The following is a 19946-nucleotide window of genomic DNA, read 5'->3' on the forward strand; positions in this document are numbered from 1 at the left end:
TGTATTACGTTGTAACCTAAGAATCCTGTGCTTCCCCACCGACTGGACCGATGTGTTTGTGATGTGCAGAGAAACATTCTCACTCACAACTACCTCCACCCATCTTCCTAAATTCTAATATTAACACAAACACTGGATTACAGTCAACTTTGACTGGATTAAAGAATATGGCTTAGGTTATTTAAAAAGTGAGGTCAGAGAAGTGCACTGAGTTCAGACAATGTTTCATAGCCCACGTGTAAATGTAAAATCGTGTCGTAATAGTGTCTCTGTCGTTGCTCCATGCCCAAGAAGATTTTTCAGCATAATCTGATGGGTGCGCGGCAGAAAGTAGTCATAATGTTCTCCCGCAGACTCACCTAATGCAGAAAACCGCTTTGAAATTTGCTCCAGTTTCACATATTGAGGCGATTTTATTATTCCGATAAACCAGTATTCGTCTTAAATGAAGAAGTACTTGATTCGTGTATTTGTTACTTCGCTTATTATGCGCTCGCACAGGAAACTAGTGCAGTATGTGACCTTCTCCTGTGATCCTGAAAATCACAGCAAGGCCAAAGACATAGGCTGTTGAAAGAGCTGTTCTTCTACTGTGTACCACACATATGAATTCAGGAAAGTGATACACTTGTGAGGAAACTTCAGACAACAATATGGTCCATATTGTGGAGCAACATTCTATCCACATTCATTCTGTGGCCTGTTTGTGATAGCACATTTATTTTCTTTGGGAATTAAGCTGTAAACTAATATAAAAATATTCATGCCTCTCAATTTTCTGTGTGTCCCCGAATCGAGAGTGAGATGAAAATTGCTCAACATCGTGCCCTCTTCAAGGGAGTAATTTTGGGCCAGATTAATTTTTCGGCAACGCTTTTCAAACTGTAATTATTGGTGGTCATCAAGATGGCAGTGAGCGTTAGAGAAGTTTCTAGGTTCGAAGAAGAATGCCAGGAGCATAGGGATACATTCCTTGGAGGTAGTTGGCGGTTACGAGCAACCAGGTAATGCCAACCTAACATACCTGGAGGGTTCCCTCAGAACTCGCTGGCAAGACAGACATAAGCTTTTTGTAGGCTCGGTCGTTTAGGGACAGGATTTGTGATTGGTGTAAAGAATGGCAGCTAACTCTAAATATACATAAATGTAAATTAATGCAGATGAATAGGAAAAAGAATCCTGTAATGTTTGAATACTCCATTAGTAGTGTAGCGCTTGACACAGTCACGTCGATTAAATATTTGGGCGTAACATTGCAGAGCGACATGAAGTGGGACAAGCATGCAATGGCAGTTGTGGGGAAGGCGGATTGTCGTCTTCGGTTCATTGGTAGAATTTTGGGAAGATGTGGTTCATCTGTAAAGGAGACCGCTTATAAAACATTAATACGACCTATTCTAGAGTACTACTCGAGCGTTTGGGATCCCTATCAGGTCGGATTGAGGGAGGACATAGAAGCAATTCAGAGGTGTGCTGCTAGATTTGTTATTGATAGGTTTGATCATCATCCGAGTGTTACGGAAATGCTTCAGGAACTCGGGTGGGAGTCTCTAGAGGAAAGGAGGTGTTCTTTTCGTGAATCGCTACTGAGGAAATTTAGAGAACCAGCATTTGAGGCTGACTGCAGTACAATTTTACTGCCGCCAACTTACATTTCGCGGAAAGACCACAAAGATAAGATAAGAGAGATTAGGGCTCGTACAGAGGTATATAGGCAGTCATTTTTCCCTCGTTCTGTTTGAGAGTGGAACAGGGAGAGAAGATGCTAGTTGTGGTACGAGGTACCCTCCGCCACGCACCGTATGGTGGATTGCGGAGTATGCATGTAGATGTAGATGAAATAGAAAATAATGCCTACCCTGATACAGTCCGCTGTTTTCTTGGCAGGGCTGCGTTTTTAAATAGGATTCATCAGATTTACTTAGCCTCATTTTTGTCGGTGTTCTAGCGCTGTCATGTAGCGTCCCTGTCCATCACAGAGTGAGACGTCATGAACAACCGCCAGTCGCGACTGGCACAATATGGCGAGATGTCATGGCCTACAGGCTAGGTAACACCCGTCATGCTCCAATTTTGCTCCTCGTTACTAGCATTACTCTCTCTCGCTCGTCTGTCTTATACAGCAGGGTCGGCCACAGCATGCCACACTGCAAGCGAGCTCAATGTGCGGACTGTGAGGTGGCTCGTCCTCCCTCGGCTTTGCTTGGTACTTCTCAGAAGTACTCGATACTGTGTGTGGTGTCTATTCTTTCTGAGACATCTGAAAGAACAGACACCGCACATTCATATAAATTATCGGCCTCAATGGGCAATTCATCCACCTTCTCCAGTGAGGATTCAAAAGTACGTCCGACCTACTGTGGGAATATCAGAGTAGCGAACATTGAGGCAATGGACAGGGATTGCGGATAGGTGGTCTTCGGTGGGAATGTGGATCGGCCGCTGAGATAGTCCGCGCAGTTGCGATAACGCTGTGTGCCAGATGACACACTGGTTAACGCACCTGCCCAGTAAGCAGGAGATCCCAGGTTCGAATCTCGATCCGGTACACATTTTCGCTCATCGCCACTGATTACGCGTAACATCCCGCTGCAGCTGACACCTGTGATCCCCCTTTAATTTACATGCAATTTCATTTAGCATTGCTAGGCGCCATTTTTCAGTCGGCGCGACTTTTTTTAGTTCGGCAGAATCGCGGTGTCAGCGCTGTATACCCCTCACTATTTGTCCATGGTATAAAAGAAGTTCATAGGTCCAGTGGCTGTTCGCACAAAAAGAGGTAGCCTAGCTATCTATCGTCATATCCTTTAAAAGGGAAAGAGATTCTGGTCATACATAAAGCACACCAGTGGCAAGACACAATCAATACCTTCACTGCGCGATACAACGGTGAGGTCACTGATGACAACAACGGTGACGTCACTGATGACAGTGCCACTAAAGCAGAGTTATTAAACACGGTTTTCCAAAACTCCTTCACCAAAGAACACGAAGTAAATATTCCTGAATTCCAATCAAGAACAACTGCCAAGATGAGAAATATAGAAGTAGATATCCTCGGTGTAACAAAGCAGCTTAAATCACTTAATAAAGGCAAGGCCTCCGGTCCAGATTGTATACCAGTCAGGTTCCTCTCAGAGTATGCTGATAAAATAGCTCCATATTTAGCAATTATATACAACCACTCGCTCACAAAAAGATACGTACCTAAAGACTGGAAAATTACTCAAGTCACACCAATACCCAAATTGGGAAGTAGTAGTAATCCGCTGCATTACAGGCCTATACCACTAACGTCGATTTGCAGTAGGGTTTTAGAACATATACTGTACTCGAACATTATGAAGTACCTCGAAGAAAACGATTTATTGACATATAGTCAGCACGGATTCAGAAAATATCGTTCCTGTGAAACACAACTAGCTCTTTATACTCATGAAGTAATAAGTGCTATCGACAGGGGATGTCAAATTGATTCCATAGTTTTAGATTTCCAGAAGGCTTTCGACACCGTTCCTCACAAGCGTCTTCTAATCAAACTGCTTGCCTACGGAGTATCGCCTCAGTTGTGCGACTGGATTCGTGATTTCCTGTCAGAAAGGTCACAGTTCGTAGTAATAGACGGAAAGTCATCGAGTAAAACAGAAGTAATATCCGGCGTTCCCCAAGGAAGTGTTACAGGCCCTCTATTGTTCCTGATCTATATTACCGACATAGGAGACAATCTGAGTAGCAGTCTTAGATTGTTTGCAGATGATGCTGTCATTTACCATCTTGTAAAGTCATCAGATGATCAAAAAGAATTGCAAAATTATTTAGATAAGATATCCGTATGGTGCGAAAAGTGGCAATTGACCCTGAATAAAGAAAAGTGCGAAGTTATTCACATAAGTACTAAAAGAAATCAGATAAATTTCGATTACGCAGTAAGTCACACAAATCTGACGGCTGTAAATTCAACTAAATACATAGGGATTACAGTTACAAATAACCTAAATTGGAACGATCACATAGATAATATTGTGGGTAGAGCAAACCAAAGACTGCGATTCATTGGCAGAACACTTAGAAGGTGCAACAGGTCTACCTAAGAGACTGCTTACACTACGCTTGTCCGCCCTATTCTGGAGTACTGCTGTGCGGTGTGGGATCTGCATCAGATGCGACTGACGGATGACATCGAAAAAGTACAAAGAAGGGCAGCTCGTTTTGTATCATCGCGAAAAAGGGGAGATAGTGTCACACACATGATACGTGAACTGGACTGGCAATCATTTTTCGTTACGACGGGATCTTCTCATGAAATTTCAATTACCAGTCCTCTCCTCCGATTGCGAAAACATTCTGTTGGCAGCCACCTACATAGGGAGAAATGATCATCACTTGCAGACATGGAGCACATTATAAAATTAGTGGTATGATTAATAAATTTTCTAAGTCACACGCTTTATAACACTGTCAGTTTCAACAATTTTCGATGGAACTGGACAAAGAGCATGGAGACTTTATACACTACTACGATGAAGCGTTGATGAAGTTAAGGGACATGCCTGGAATGGGTTTTTTTGTTTGCTGAAAGAAAAAGAAGAGCAGGAACGTAATTTAGAACACACAGGTTGAACTACAGAGCTCACATTTTAAGTGCACTTGACTGCACACTGCCTACAGTAAGATACTGCAAGGTGAGAAAGAAACAACATATTTATGATATGATGGGAACGCATTTAAGAAGAAAATCGCGTTGTGGAAGGAACAAATTCCTACACAAAATACCGTCCATTTCCCTAAGCTCACTGGATTCAAACAAATCGTGAGTCATAGCGGCCTTGAAAGAATTGCAAGCATAATTTCCTGACCGTTTTGAGGACACTGCCAATCTTAGTCTGCTTTCCAGTTGTTTTCAGACTGTTTGCCGTTTCAGTTAAAAATGGCCTTGTGCAGGTGCAGATGGAACTGATCGGTCTGCGTTGTAATTCTCATTTAAAAGACATTGTTTTTTCTTAGAAACTGTCCAGGAGGTCTATATTGTTTTCCTCCGGAAGAGTTTCCACGTCTTCATAATGAGGTTCCAAACCAGATAAAACATTTCTATCAATATATGTGTGTGAAAGGCTTTTCCTGATTATGAACCTAAGCAAGCCGCGAATATGGGGCAACCTGGGTGCAAAAACCTTTGAAGTTATCTGTGTCTGACCGTACGTCGAAAGTATGTACAATGTAAAAATTATATCATGTATTCATTGTGACAAAAATAACTAAATAATACTGAAAATTTTTCGTTTGTGATCTATGTTTTTTTTTTTAAAATACGAAATATGAAACCAAACCATATGCTGTGTGACTGCATTACCATTTAAAATCGGTGCATTTATTGTACGCGCCCTTCCCCTACACCCACTCAGGCAGTGTGATGGGGTGGTGTGGAAGTGTGTAGTCAGGCTGAGTGCTACAGAACTCATGCCAGAGCACGACTTGCATGCTGAATTCATTGCCGTGCCTGGTGTACACTTAACTTTTTAGTCTTCTGGATTCCTGATTGATAGAACTGAACTGAGTTACAGCAAGTGAATCTTTGCAGAAGCACTTACAGTTAAAAGTGTTAATGCTTCGATACTGATTCTATCACTGAACGTACAACTTACCCGGCCCCAACAACAGTGTGTGAAGTGTATCGCTACTGCGGATGATTAACTTTTACAGTCGTTTTCTACCCAGAGCTGCTGAAGCGCAGGTGCCAGGTTCCACGTCTGTAACTTGGATGAATGACTTGCAGGTAGCATATGAAACGTGTCACACAAGCCACAAGCTAGCTATCCTCCTTGCACATCTGACCTTTGACGCCCACTAACGATTTTATCAGATGCCTCATCCCACACTGTTCGTGCTGTGCTGCAACATAATGTACACTCATGCTGAAACAACGCTCTGGTCGACGGTTTGCGGGTTTCAATCACCTCGGGGTATGACCATGCGGTGCATTTGACCGGCGGTCGTCGCACGGTGGCGCTGACAGCAGTCCACATACACAGACGTGTGTGTTGGTGCATGTCAGAGTACGGTGCAGCGAGTAAGTGTGCAGACGTTTTCAGACGTGCTAATGGTGACTGTGTGTCGCATGTGGCTCAGAGAACACATATTGATGACGTTATGAGGGGTAGAATACCAGGGCGACTGGAGGCTGGTCAAACACAGCAGGTCGTAGCACGGGCCCTCCGTGTTCCACTGTGATATCAAGATTATGACAACGACTCCAGCAGACAGGAAACGTGTCCAGGCGCTACAGTACGCGATGTCCACAGTGTACAACACCACAAGAAGACGGACATCTCACCATCAGTGCCCGCAGACGGCCACGGAGTACTGCAGGTAGCCTTGCTCGGGACCTTACCGCAGCCACTGGAACAATTGTCTCCAGACACACAGTCTACAGACGACTGAACAGACATGGTTTATTCGCCCGGAGACGTTCAAGGTGCATTCCCCTGAAACCTGGTCACACGAGAGCCCGTAAAGCCTGGTGTCAAGAACACAGTAAATGCTCATTGGAACAGTGATCCCAGGTATATTCACGGACGATCCAGGTATAGTCTGAACAGTGATTCTCTTTGTTTTCATCTGGCGTGAAGCAAAAACCAGATACTAACCCCTCAATGTCCTTGAAAGGTACCTGTATCGAGGTCGTGGTTTGATGGTGTGGGGTGGGATTATGACTGGTGCACGGACACCCCTGCGTGTCTTTGACAGAGGTCGGGTGTATTGGGACGTCTTTTTGCACCAGTGCGTCCGCCTTTTCAGGGGTACAGTGGGTCCCACCTTCCACCTGATGGATGATAACGCACGGCCACACCGAGCTGCCATCGTGGAGGAGTACCTTTAAACAGAATATATCAGGCGAATGGAGGGGCCTGCCTGTTCTGCAAATCTAAGCCCCATCGAGCACCTCTGAGATGCTCTCGGTCGACGTATCGCTGCACGTCTTCAAACCCCTAGGACACTACAGGAGCTCCGACAGGCACTGGTGTAAGAATGGGAGGCTATACCCCAGCAGCTGCTAGACCTCATGATCCAGAGTATGCCAACCCGTTGTGCGGCCTGTGCACGTGTGCATGGTGACCATATCCTGTATTGGTGTCGGGGTACATGCGCAGGAAACAGTGGCGTTGTGTAGCACATGTGTTTCGGGACGGTTTTCTCAACTTACCACAAATACTGTGGACTTATACACTCCTGGAAATGGAAAAAAGAACACATTGACACCGGTGTGTCAGACCCACCATACTTGCGCCGGACACTGCGAGAGGGCTGTACAAGCAATGATCACACGCACGGCACAGCGGACACACCAGGAACCGCGGTGTTGGCCGTCGAATGGCGCTAGCTGCGCAGCATTTGTGCACCGCCGCCGTCAGTGTCAGCCAGTTTGCCGTGGCATACGGAGCTCCATCGCAGTCTTTAACACTGGTAGCATGCCGCGACAGCGTGGACGTGAACAGTATGTGCAGTTGACGGACTTTGAGCGAGGGCGTATAGTGGGCATGCGGGAGGCCGGGTGGACATACCGCCGAATTGCTCAACACGTGGGGCGTGAGGTCTCCACAGTACATCGATGTTGTCGCCAGTGGTCGGCGGAAGGTGCACGTGCCCGTCGACCTGGGACCGGACCGCAGCGACGCACGGATGCACGCCAAGACCATAGGATCCTACGCAGTGCCGTAGGGGACCGCACCGCCACTTCCCAGCAAATTAGGGACACTGTTGCTCCTGGGGTATCGGCGAGGACCATTCGCAACCGTCTCCATGAAGCTGGGCTACGGTCCCGCACACCGTTAGGCCGTCTTCCGCTCACGCCCCAACATCGTGCAGCCCGCCTCCAGTGGTGTCGCGACAGGCGTGAATGGAGGGACGAATGGAGACGTGTCGTCTTCAGCGATGAGAGTCGCTTCTGCCTTGGTGCCAATGATGGTCGTATGCGTGTTTGGCGCCGTGCAGGTGAGCACCACAATCAGGACTGCATACGACCGAGGCACACAGGGCCAACACCCGGCATCATGGTGTGGGGAGCGATCTCCTACACTGGCCGTACACCACTGGTGATCGTCGAGGGGACACTGAATAGTGCACGGTACATCCAAACCGTCATCGAACCCATCGTTCTACCATTCCTAGACCGGCAAGGGAACGTGCTGTTCCAACAGGACAATGCACGTCCGCATGTATCCCGTGCCACCCAACGTGCTCTAGAAGGTGTAAGTCAACTACCCTGGCCAGCAAGATCTCCGGATCTGTCCCCCATTGAGCATGTTTGGGACTGGATGAAGCGTCGTCTCACGCGGTCTGCACGTCCAGCACGAACGCTGGTCCAACTGAGGCGCCAGGTGGAAATGGCATGGCAAGCCGTTCCACAGGACTACATCCAGCATCTCTACGATCGTCTCCATGGGAGAATAGCAGCCTGCATTGCTGAGAAAGGTGGATATACACTGTACTAGTGCCGACATTGTGCATGCTCTGTTGCCTGTGTCTATGTGCCTGTGGTTCTGTCAGTGTGATCATGTGATGTATCTGACCCCAGGAATGTGTCAATAAAGTTTCCCCTTCCTGGGACAATGAATTCACGGTGTTCTTATTTCAATTTCCAGGAGTGTAGATCTGTGTCGTGTGTGTTCCCTATCTGCCTACGCTATTGGCGCCAGTTTTGTGCAGTGCTACATTGTGTGGCACCACATTCTGCAATTATCCTTAATTTATGAAAATGAGTAGGTAGTGGTAGCCTTTGGGTTTCTTCTCCAGGAAGATTACAGAGAAGCAGCGCTTTTGAGCAGTACTTTACGCAGAATTGTTCGCAGCCTATGAAGCAGTTTTATACTTCAGATTCATGCTGGGAGGACATGCATTCATTATCCAGGGTGTTACAAAAAGATACCGCCAAACTTTTAGGAAACATTCCTCACACACAAAGAAAGAAAATATGTTATGTGGACATGTGTCCGGAAACGCTTACTTTCCATGTTAGAGCTCATTTTATTACTTCTCTTCAAATCACATTAATCATGGCATGGAAACACACAGTAACAGAACGTACCAGCGTGACTTGAAACACTTTGTTACAGGAAATGTTCAAAATGTCCTCCGTTAGCGAGGATACATGCGTCCACCCTCCGTCGCATGGAATCCCTGATGCGCTGATGCAGCCCTGGAGAATGGCGTACTGTATCACAGCCGTCCACAATACGAGCACGAAGAGTTCTCTACATTTGGTACCGGGGTTGCGTAGACAAGAGCTTTCAAATGCCCCCATAAATGAAAGTCAAGAGGGTTGAGGTCAGGAGAGCGTGGAGGCTATGGAATTGGTCCGCCTCTACCAATCCATTGGTCCCCGAATCTGTTGTTGAGAAGCGTACGAACACTTCGACGGAAATGTGCAGGAGGTCCATCGTGCATGAACCACATGTTGTGTCGTACTTGTAAAAGCACATGTTCTAGCAGCACACGTAGAGTATCCCGTATGAACTCATGATAACGTGCCCCATTGAGCGTAGGTGGAAGAACGTACTGACGAAACTAAAATGAGCTCTAACATGGAAATTAAGCGTTTCCGGACACATGTCCACATAACGTCTTTTCTTTATTTGTCTGTATGGAATGTTTCCTGAAAGTTTGGCCGTACCTTTTTGTAACACCCTGTATACATAGACCATCGGTCAGTGACTTTGTCGTTTTTGCAGCCGCAAAATAACTATCTCCCAATGCAAATCAATCAACTGAATTTTATTTTTATTAGACATTAGGCATGTAAGTGGTTAGAAAAATGTCACTACTGACGCCTTGTCTGGAATGGAGAGTATTACCGCACCTGTGAATTTCACCGAGCTGTCGGCAGCACAAAATTACGATGAGGAGTTAAGAGATCTGCTGAAAAGCAAGATGGCTCTGCACTTGTGTCACGTATCACTGTCAGGCACTGAGGAGCTGATGTACTGTGATGAGTCAGCAGGAAGACAGCAACGATGCATAACTGCTCTTCTATGATGACAGGGCTTCGATTCCCTCCATAAACTCAGCCATTTATGGATCTCTGCTATGAGGACACCAGTGATGCAATGTTTTGGAGGAGGAGGAGATTAGTGTTTAACGTCCCGTCGACAACGAGGTCATTAGAGACGGAGCACAAGCTCGGGTGAGGGAAGGATGGGGAAGGAAATCGGCCGTGCCCTTTCAAAGGAACCATCCCGGAATTTGCCTGGAGCGATTTGGGGAAATCACGGAAAACCTAAATCAGGATGGCCGGAGACGGGATTGAACCGTCGTCCTCCCGAATGCGAGTCCAGTGTGCTAACCACTGCGCCACCTCGCTCGGTCAGTGTTTTGTGAGACGCCTTATACAGAAGGACTCTTGTACATGGTCTCACACCTGCATGTCCTGCCAGAAATCCAAAGTAAATAGGCACTTGCAAGCTTCGCTCGGAAGTTTTGATATCCCAGAGGCACGATTGTCACACATAGATCTGGACCTGGTAGGACCACTACCGCTCGCATGTAACGACCGGTACTGCCTCACAGCGATCGACAGATACATCAGGTGGCTGGAGGTACTCCCACAAACCACTGAGAACATGGCGTGCTCATTCATCTGTGGTTGGGTTTCACGTTTTGACTGTCGCTAACAAGTAGAAATCTTTCTTACAATAGCCCAGCTGTATGGGATACACTTGTCAAGGACTTCGCTGTAATCAGACAGCCGCATGTGGCACTGTGGAGCACTTACACCATTCCTTGAAGGCTGCTGTAATGTGCCACACGACAGATTTGTGGACTGACGTAGTTCCAGTAGTGCTATTAGGGTTGTGCAGCGCATTAAAAGATGATCTGCAGGCCTCCCAAGCAGAGTTGATGTATGTCGAAACACAATGTCCACTAGGAGAGTTTTTCAAACAATAGCCCAGTCTCCTGCTCTCTATTTAAGATTTCCTCACAGAACTCTAGAACCAGATGCAGGGCATGCTACTGAGTGGAACCATATGGCAAGGAAAACAGACTACCTTTGTTTTCAAAGACCTAGCAATGAAGAAGCACGTTTTCCTCCTACATGGCCCACTGTGCACCATATATTATCTACCATGCAACCACAATATTGGTTGCTAATGTCAACAGGAGGCGGGACTGGAGGTAACCGATGGTGAGCACAGTATGAGGCTATGGAGTGTAGTTGAACTGTTTAGTCGACCAGTAACTCAAAACAGTGTTGCAGTGCTAGTGGTGTTGATACAAAGCAAAGCAATGGCAACGTTAAGCAAAGCAAATATTGCATTAAATCTACAGTTGCCGAAGTTGATATTTCGTCACAAAGGAACCTAAGGAATTTCGCAGAGTGCGAAAGAAGTGGTGGACGAAATATTGTTGTTGTTGTTGTTGTTGTTGTCTTCAGTCCTGAGACTGGTTTGATGCACCTCTCCATGCCACTCTATCCTGTGCAAGCTTCTTCATCACCCAGTACTCACTGCAACCTACATCCTTCTGAATCCTCTTAGTGTATACATCTCTTGGTCTCCTTCTACGATTTTTATCCTCCACGCTGCCCTCCTATGCTAAATTTGTGATCCCTTGATGCCTCAGAACATGTCCTACCAACCGGTTCCTTCTTCTTGTTAAGTTGTGCCACAAACTTCTCTTCTCCCCAATCCTATTCAATACTTCCTCATTAGTTATGTGATCTACCCATCTAATCTTCAGCATTCTTCTGTAGCACCACATTTCGAAAGCTTCTATTCTCTTCTTGTACAAATTATTTATTGTCCAAGTTTCACTTCCATACATGGCTACACTCCTTAAAAATACTTTCAGAAAAGACATCCTGACACTTAAATTAATACTCGATGTTAACAAATTTCTCTTCTTCAGAAACGCTTTCCTTGCCATTACCAGTCTCCATTTTATATGCTCTCTACTTCGACCATCATCAGTTATTTTGCTCCCCAAATAGCAAAACTCCTTTACTACTTTAAGTGTCTCATTTCCTAACCTAATTCCCGCAGCATCACCCGACTTAATTCGACTACATTCCATTATCCTCGTTTTGCTTTTGTTGATGTTCATCTTATATCCTCCTTTCAAGACACTGTCCATTCCGTTAAAACTGCTCTTCCAAGTCCTTTGTTGTCTCTGACAGAATTACAATGTCATCGGCGAACCTCTAAGTTTTCATTTCTTCTCCATGGATTTTAATACCTACTCCGAACTTTTCTTTTGTTTCCTTTACTGCTTCCTCAATATACATATTGAATAGCATCGGGGAGAGGCTACAACCCTGTCTCACTCCCTTCACACCCACTGCTTCCCTTTCATGTCCCTCGACTCTTATAACTGCCATCTGGTTTCTGTACAAATTGTAAATAGCCCTTCGTTCCCTGTATTTTACCCCTGCCACCCTTAAAATTTGAAAGAGAGTATTCCAGTCAACATTGTCAAAAGCTTTCTCTAAGTCTACAAATGCTAGAGACGTAGGTTTGCCTTTCCTTGATCTTTCTTCTAAGATAAGTCGTAGGGTCAGTGTTGCCTCACGTGTTCCAACATTTCTACGGAATCCAAACTGATCTTCCCCGAGGTCAGCTTCTACCAGTTTTTCCATTCGTCTGTAAAGAATTAGCGTTACTATTTTGCAGCTGTGACTTATTAAACTGATAGTTCGGTAATTTTCACATCTGTCAACACCTACTTTCTTTGGGATTGGAATTATTATGTTCTTCTTGAAATCTGAGGGTATTTCGCCTGTCTCATACATCTTGCTCACCAGATGGTAGAGTTTTGTCAGGTCTGGCTCTCCCAAGACCGTCAGTAGTTCCAGTGGAATGTTGTCTACTCCGGGGGCCTTGTTTCGGCTCAGGTCTTTCAGTGCTCTGTCAAACTCTTCGCGCAGTATCATATCTCCCATTTCATCTTCATCTACCTCCTCTTCCGTTTCCATAATATTGCCCTCAAGAACGTCGCCCTTGTATAGACCCTCTGTATACTCCTTTCACGTTTCTGCTCTCCTTTCTTTGCTTAAAACTGAGCTCTTGATATTCATGCAAGTGGTTCTATTTTCTCCAAAGGTCTCTTTAATTTTCCTGTAGGCATTATCTATCTTACTCCTCATGAGATAAGCCTCTACATCCTTACATTTGTCCTCTAGCCATCCCTGCTTAGCCATTTTGCACTTCCTGTCGATCTTATTTTTGAGACGTTTGAATTCCTTTTTGCCTGTTTCACTTACTGCATTTTTGTATTTTCTCCTTTCATCAATTAAATTCAGTATCTCCTCTGTTACCCAAGGATTTCTACTAGCCCTCGTCTTTTTACCTACTTGATCCTCTGCTGCGTTCACTATTTCATTCCTCAAAGCTACCCATTCTTCTTCTACTGTATTTCTTTCCCCCATTGCTGTCAATTGTTCCCTTATGCTCTGCCTGAAACTATGTACAACCTCTGGTACTTTCAGTGGGGAAAAGGAGCATAAAATAACAACAAATATGGTATGACCACTGCTTTTGGCCGATAGATGGTTAAAATAACTTGCTTTTGCCTGATTTCTGGTCTGCATATAAAAATCTTACACCCCTAGAGCACGGAAGTTCATACCATCTTGAACCACTGGACAAATTCAGCCTCTGGATGTGTTTTTTCCGTTCATAGAATAACATATTATCGCACTATCTCCAGCTAAGACACTTAAAGTAGTAACGGAGTTTTGCTATTAGGGGAGCAAAATAACTGATGATGGTCGAAGTAGAGAGGATAGAAAATGTAGACTAGCAATGACAAGAAAAGCGTTTCTGAAGAAGAGAAATTTGTTAACATCGAGTATAGATTTAAGTATCAGGAAGTCGTTTCTGAAAGTATTTGTATGGAGTGTGGCCATGTATGGAAGTGAAACGTGGACGATAAATAGTTTAGACAAAATGAGAATAGAAGCTTTCGAAATGTGGTGCTACAGAAGAATGCTGAAGGTTAGGTGGGTACATCACATAACTAATGAGGAGGTATTGAATAGAATTGGGGAGAAGAGAAATTTGTGGCACAACTTGACTAGAAGAAGGGATCGCTTGGTAGGACATATTCTGAGGCACCAAGGGATCACCAATTTAGTATTGGAGGGCAGTGCGGAGGATAAAAATCGTAGATGGAGACCAAGAGATGAATACACTAAACAGATTCAGAAGGATGTAGGTTACAGTAGGTACTGGGAGATGAAGAAGCTTGCACAAGATAGAGTAGCACGGAGAGCTGCATCAAACCAGTCTCTGGACTGAAGACCACAACAACAACAACAACAACAATCTCCAGCTAAGCCTTACAGGGTAACCAGTTTCACGATAAGCTCCACGACAGACTGTTTCTCATTCGGTTACATGCCATCACATTCCATCAGTTCTTTTCTCCCCGTTACACAAATATGATACTATATGCATTCTTTAAGAGTGAACATATTGCTGAACGTCCTGCATTGTTTGTAACTCCCAAGGAGTTCGCCTTCAATCTTAATGGTGTGAACTTTTGCGATCACTGTGGTGCGCCATTTTTCATGGTGCTAGTTAATGGTTTGTTCTGATCATTTCTTGACTGTCGACGATGTCCATTTTGTGAAGTGTAATACATACACCCCATAGAGGGTTGATCTCTGCACATAGTGTCGCTCCTTACGATAGAGATATCAATGGCAATGGCTATGTTGCAGGAACACAGAGTGAAATACAACCAGAAGTACTCCAGGGTGTTCGGACACGACCCAGAAGCCATCAAGGCCATCGAGAAGTCAGAGAAGGAACCCTCACTTGCGCAGCTGGTCCAGCGCTGGCTGGAACGCACTCCCGGTCTGGAGGCAGAGGGCTTCAACTTCTGGGGAAAGTACAGGAGAACCGTCGAGATACTTCTGGAGCAGCAGCGGAAAGCAGCAGAGGTAATACTGAAATAAGATCGCAATCCTCACATTGATCCTTAATTCTTCTCGGTACGGAGGCTACTTGGGCCTTGTAACTTGAAGATCAAATTCATAATTTTCTCTTTAATGTCGGCAGTTAACGTAAATACACCGAACGACATGCATGCAGTAACTAGCTGACAGTATTTCAGTATTTTAGCCTGACGGAAAGATGTCTGAAGAATTATCGGAAGCTGCCAAAAGCAATCCAAAAGGTAGTACAGCTCGTTTACGTCTATGTCAATTAGTTTAACTAATATTTCAGGTGACCACACTCGACCAAAAAATCTGTCACCTCAAAAGTCAACACCAATAACGTATAACTCGACCTCTAAGCTTGATAACGGCCTCAATTCAGCTTAGTGTCGAGTCCACAAGGTTCTTCAGGTATCCAGCTCAAGTCACATACTGATGATTAGATACCATAGAGCTACGAAACTGCATAGATGTCGATTGGTCCATTTCACCTTATGTTCCGCATAGTTACAGTCATTTTCTATGTCATTAAGATTCGATTATTTAGCGAGTCAGTTGATGTAGCCTACTGTATAATAGAGGCCTGATTTTCTTTAAGTCAGGGTCGGATGCCTGCAGCCCGTTGAACACAGCTGTTATCATCTTAAAAGACGGGAGTGTCTACAGCACATTCATTGTGAGGATGCAGAAGATACGGAAACATTTGATTATCAAGACTGTTGAAAATAAACATCCTACAGTATTATATGGTATTGTATGAGAACCGGGGGCCTAGAAACAACAGAGAGGCCCCGTCTCCGCCGCAGCCGCACTGGTCCACAACCCCACTACGACTAACGCAGTCCACTTCACACCTCCGCCGCCCCACACCGAAACCAGCGCTAATGTGCGGTTCGGGAACGTCTCACACCAGACAATTGTAACCTCTATGTTTGCGTGGTAGAATAATGGTGGTGTACGCGTACGAGGAGAACTTGTTTGCCCAGCAATCACCGATATAGTGGAGCTGAGTCGGAATTAGGGGAACCAGCCCGCATTCGCCGTGGCAGATGGAAAACCGCCTGAAAACCATCCACACACTGGCCGGCTCACCGGACCTCGACTCAAGTCCGCCGGGTGGATTCGTGCCTGGGACCAGGCGCTCCTTCCCGCCCGGAAAGCCGTGCGTTAGACCGCACGGCTAACCGGGCGGGCCAACATCCTACAGCACTTCATACTCAAGCTAAACTGAATGAGTGGGACCACGTCAGGACACGAAAAGTACCACTGCAACCTTACAGAACCACCTCTAGCCTGAACTACACTCTCGCTCACACTGTGGGCTAAACACATCAATGAGCCATTGGTGCACTTGACACTTTGCGTCATTGAAAAGAGACAAACTCGCAACTCGTTGGGTCAAAGTATATTTGTCCATTCAACTACTGCCAAGTGTCTGTGTTGTTTGGCCTACTGATAACGTGTAGCTTTACGTGCCGCCACGAGTAATGGTCTTTGGCGAGGTACCCGACTCCAAGTGTCCGTCGCACACAGTTCCCTTCAAATTGTTCGCTCAGAAACTGGTCAGATGGACCGGCGTTAACAGACAGCAAATATTCCTGTCGAGTCTCATTGGCAAGGCGTGTCACTCATCTCCAGATCCTGTCGGTTAGGGGCTTTTTACTTCTCTTCTTCTTACGCTGTTTCACATAACTGTGAGCTGTACATCACTCTCTGTAGAAATGTTGGAAAGTTCGCGCTGAAAAATATTTTTGACGATGTTCAGTGGAATGCACTCTTTGAAAATCTAAACTTTTTGTTGTTGTGGTATTCAGTCCGCAGACTGGTTTGATGCAGCTCTCCACGCTACTCTATCCTGTGCAAGCCTCTTTAAGTCTGTATAACTACTGCAACATACATTCTTCTGAATCTGTTTACTGTATTCACTTCTTGGTCTCCCTCTACGATTTTTACCCTCCACACTCCCTCCAATACTAATTTGGCGATCCCTTGTGTGTCCTATCAACTGATCCCATCTTTTGGTCAAGTTGTGCCACAAATTTCTTTTCTTTCCAGTTCTGTTCAGTACTTCCTCGTTAGTTACATGATCGACTCATCTAATCTTCAGCATTCTTCTGTAGCACCACATTTAGAAAGCTTCTATTCTCTTCTCGTTTAAACTGTTTATCGTCCATGTTTCACTTCCATACGTGGCTACACTCCAGACAAAAACCTTCAGGAAAGACTTCCTAACACTTAAATCTACACACAACAAAAGAACTTTTGCATCACCCCCATCCCCAGAACTCCTGAAGATAGATGTTGACTGTGGATATTGCATGACAGACAAAGTCCCGTTGACTGTTCAGAGATGTCAGTAAACCTGCCCAAAGATGTAAACAACCATGCATGAGCAGCGCCTATTAGACGGAGGGGGTCCGACAGTCGATCAATTCCAGTCATTCCACCAGGAAGGAGGTAGACTGCTCGTGTTGACTGTAGTTCAACCATGCCTGGACCGTCAAAACCGCGGTTCATTTTGCGTCCGCATTATTACTTTGTACCAGAAAGGGCTCTCAACAAGGGAAACGTCCAGGCGTTCCGGAGTGAACCAAAGCGATGTTGTTCGGACATGGAGAAGATACAGATGGACAGGAACTGTCGGTGACAAGCCTCGCTCAGACCGCGCAAGGGCTACTACTGCAGTGGATGACCGCTGCCTGTGGATTATGGCTCGGAAGAGCCCTGACAACAACGCCACCATGTTGAATAATGCTTTTCGTGCAGCCACAGGACGACATGTTACGGCTCAAACTGTGCGCAATAGGCTGCATGATGCGCAATTTCACTCCCGACGTCCGTGGCGAGGTCCATCTTTGCAACCACGACACTATGCAGCGCGGTACAGATGGGCCAACAACAAGCCGAATGGACCACCCAGGATTGGCATCACACCGATGAGTGTCGCATATGCCTTCAACCGCGCAGTCGTCGGAGACGTGTTTTGAGGCAACCCGGTCAGGCTGAACGCCTTAGACACACTGTCCAGTGAGAGCAGCAAGGTGGAGGTCCCTGCTGTTTTGGGGTGGCATTATGTGCGGCCGACGTACGCCGCTGGTGGTCATGGAAGGCGTCGTAACGGCTATACGATACGTGAATGCCATCCTCCGACCGATAGTGCAACCACATTGGCAGCATATTGGCGAGGCATTCGTCTTCATGGACGACAATTCGCGCCCCCATCGCGCACATCTTGTGAATGACTTCCTTCAGGATAACGACATCGCTCCATTAGAGCGGCCAGCATGTTCTCCAGACATGAACCCTATCTAACATGCCTGGGATAGATTGAAAAGGGCTGTTTATGGACGACGTGACACCAACCACTCTGAGGGATCTACGCCGAATCGCCGTTGAGGTGTAGGACAATATGGGCCCACAGTGCCTTGATGAACTTGTGGGTAGTATGCCACGGCGAATATAGGCATGCATCAATGCAAGAGCACATGCAACTGGGTATTAGAGGTACCAATGTATGCACATCTGAAAGTCTCGCTGTATGGTGGTGCAACATGCAATGTGTGGTTTTCACGAGCAATAAAAAGGGCGAAAATGATGTTTATGTTGATCTCTATTCCAATTTTCTGTTCCGGAACTCTCGGAAACGAGCTGATGCAAAACTATTTTTGATGTATGTATATTCGATGGCAGAAATTTCTCTTCTTGCGCCGTCTACATTTTATATCCTCTCTGCTTCGGCCATCATCAGTTATTTTGCTGTCCAGATAGCAAAACCCGTCTACTACTTTAAGGTTTCGTTTCCTACTCTAATTTCCTTAGCATCACCTCATTTAATTCGACTACATTCCATCATCCTTGTTTTGCTTTTGTTGATGTTCGTCTTATATCCTCCTTTCAAGACACTGTCCATTCCGTTCAACTGCTCTTCCAAGGACTTTGCTGTCTCTGACAGAATTACAATGTCATCGGCAAATCTCAAGGTTTTTCTTTCTTCCCATGAACTTTAATTCCACTCCAAATTTTCCATTGGTTTCCTTTGCTACTTGTTCAATGTACAGATTGAATAACATCGGGGATAGGCTACAACCCTGTCTCACTCTCTTTTCAGCCACTGCTTCCCGTTCATGCCCTTCGACTCATAACTGCCATCTGGTTTCTGTACAAGTTGTAAATAACCTTTCACTGCGTGTATTTTACCTCTTCTACCTTCAGAGTTTCAACGTTGTCAGTGTGCGATTTGCAGGTGGAGTTGGGGGGGGGGGGGGGGGGGGTTCCCCCCCCCCCCCCCCCTCTGCATCAGACCATCCCCTTCTCTGGTTTTAGTTTATGCATCTCAACCTGGGATGTTTATTTCCTAAGCACTCTAGTAAAACTTTACATATAATTTAAATTTATGGTACCGAACACTGGAAGTTTACTATTAATATGTTTGCTTATTAATTTTGAAAAAGTTATTTGCAGTAGTTAAGCATTTCAAAACATCTAGAACTAAATGACAAGACGACGCACGCCACGTTTCCGTAGTATGCCACAATGTTGCAAGACGTCGCCCCAGCGAAACGAGGCTTTAGAGCCAGCTCTGTATTGTATGGTGGATGTGATGTGTTACGTACGAAACTTTAACCTGCAATCAGATCCAAACGTCGTGGAAAACTGTGAAGAGGTGTGATCCTGCAACAAGATAACGCTCGCCCACATTCTCCCAAACGGACAGCCGACGCAATACAGGAGTTGAGATTAGAGTTTCTGGAACATCCACCATACAGTCCAGACCTGGTTCCAAGCGATTTTCACATGTTTGGACCCTTAACGGAAGCACTACAGGGAAGAAGATTTGAAAGTGATGAAGACGTCATGCGGTGCAAAATTGGTTACAGATGCTACCGATAAACGTATTTTCTGATGAAATAAAAAAACTCGTAAAACGTCGGGAAAACTGCATTGAAGTCCAGGGAGGTTACGTAGAAAAATAACGCATGTTTCAGTTTTCTATCATTAGAATAAGTACAGCTTTTCA

General features: G+C 45.5%; 1 protein-coding gene across 1 annotated transcript in view; it reads left to right on the top strand.

The window, feature by feature from the left end:
• The window catches only part of LOC124621820 (tryptophan 2,3-dioxygenase), a 421662-nt gene that overhangs the window by 341421 nt on the left and 60295 nt on the right, over positions 1 to 19946 (top strand). Inside the window, exon 6 of the mRNA XM_047147258.1 lies at positions 14711 to 14932. Within this exon, the coding sequence (XP_047003214.1) occupies positions 14711 to 14932 (222 nt within the window). The remainder of the gene's footprint in view (positions 1 to 14710; positions 14933 to 19946) is intronic.

Source organism: Schistocerca americana, chromosome 7 (genome assembly GCF_021461395.2).
Source record: "Schistocerca americana isolate TAMUIC-IGC-003095 chromosome 7, iqSchAmer2.1, whole genome shotgun sequence".
NCBI classification, from domain to species: Eukaryota; Metazoa; Arthropoda; class Insecta; order Orthoptera; family Acrididae; genus Schistocerca; species Schistocerca americana.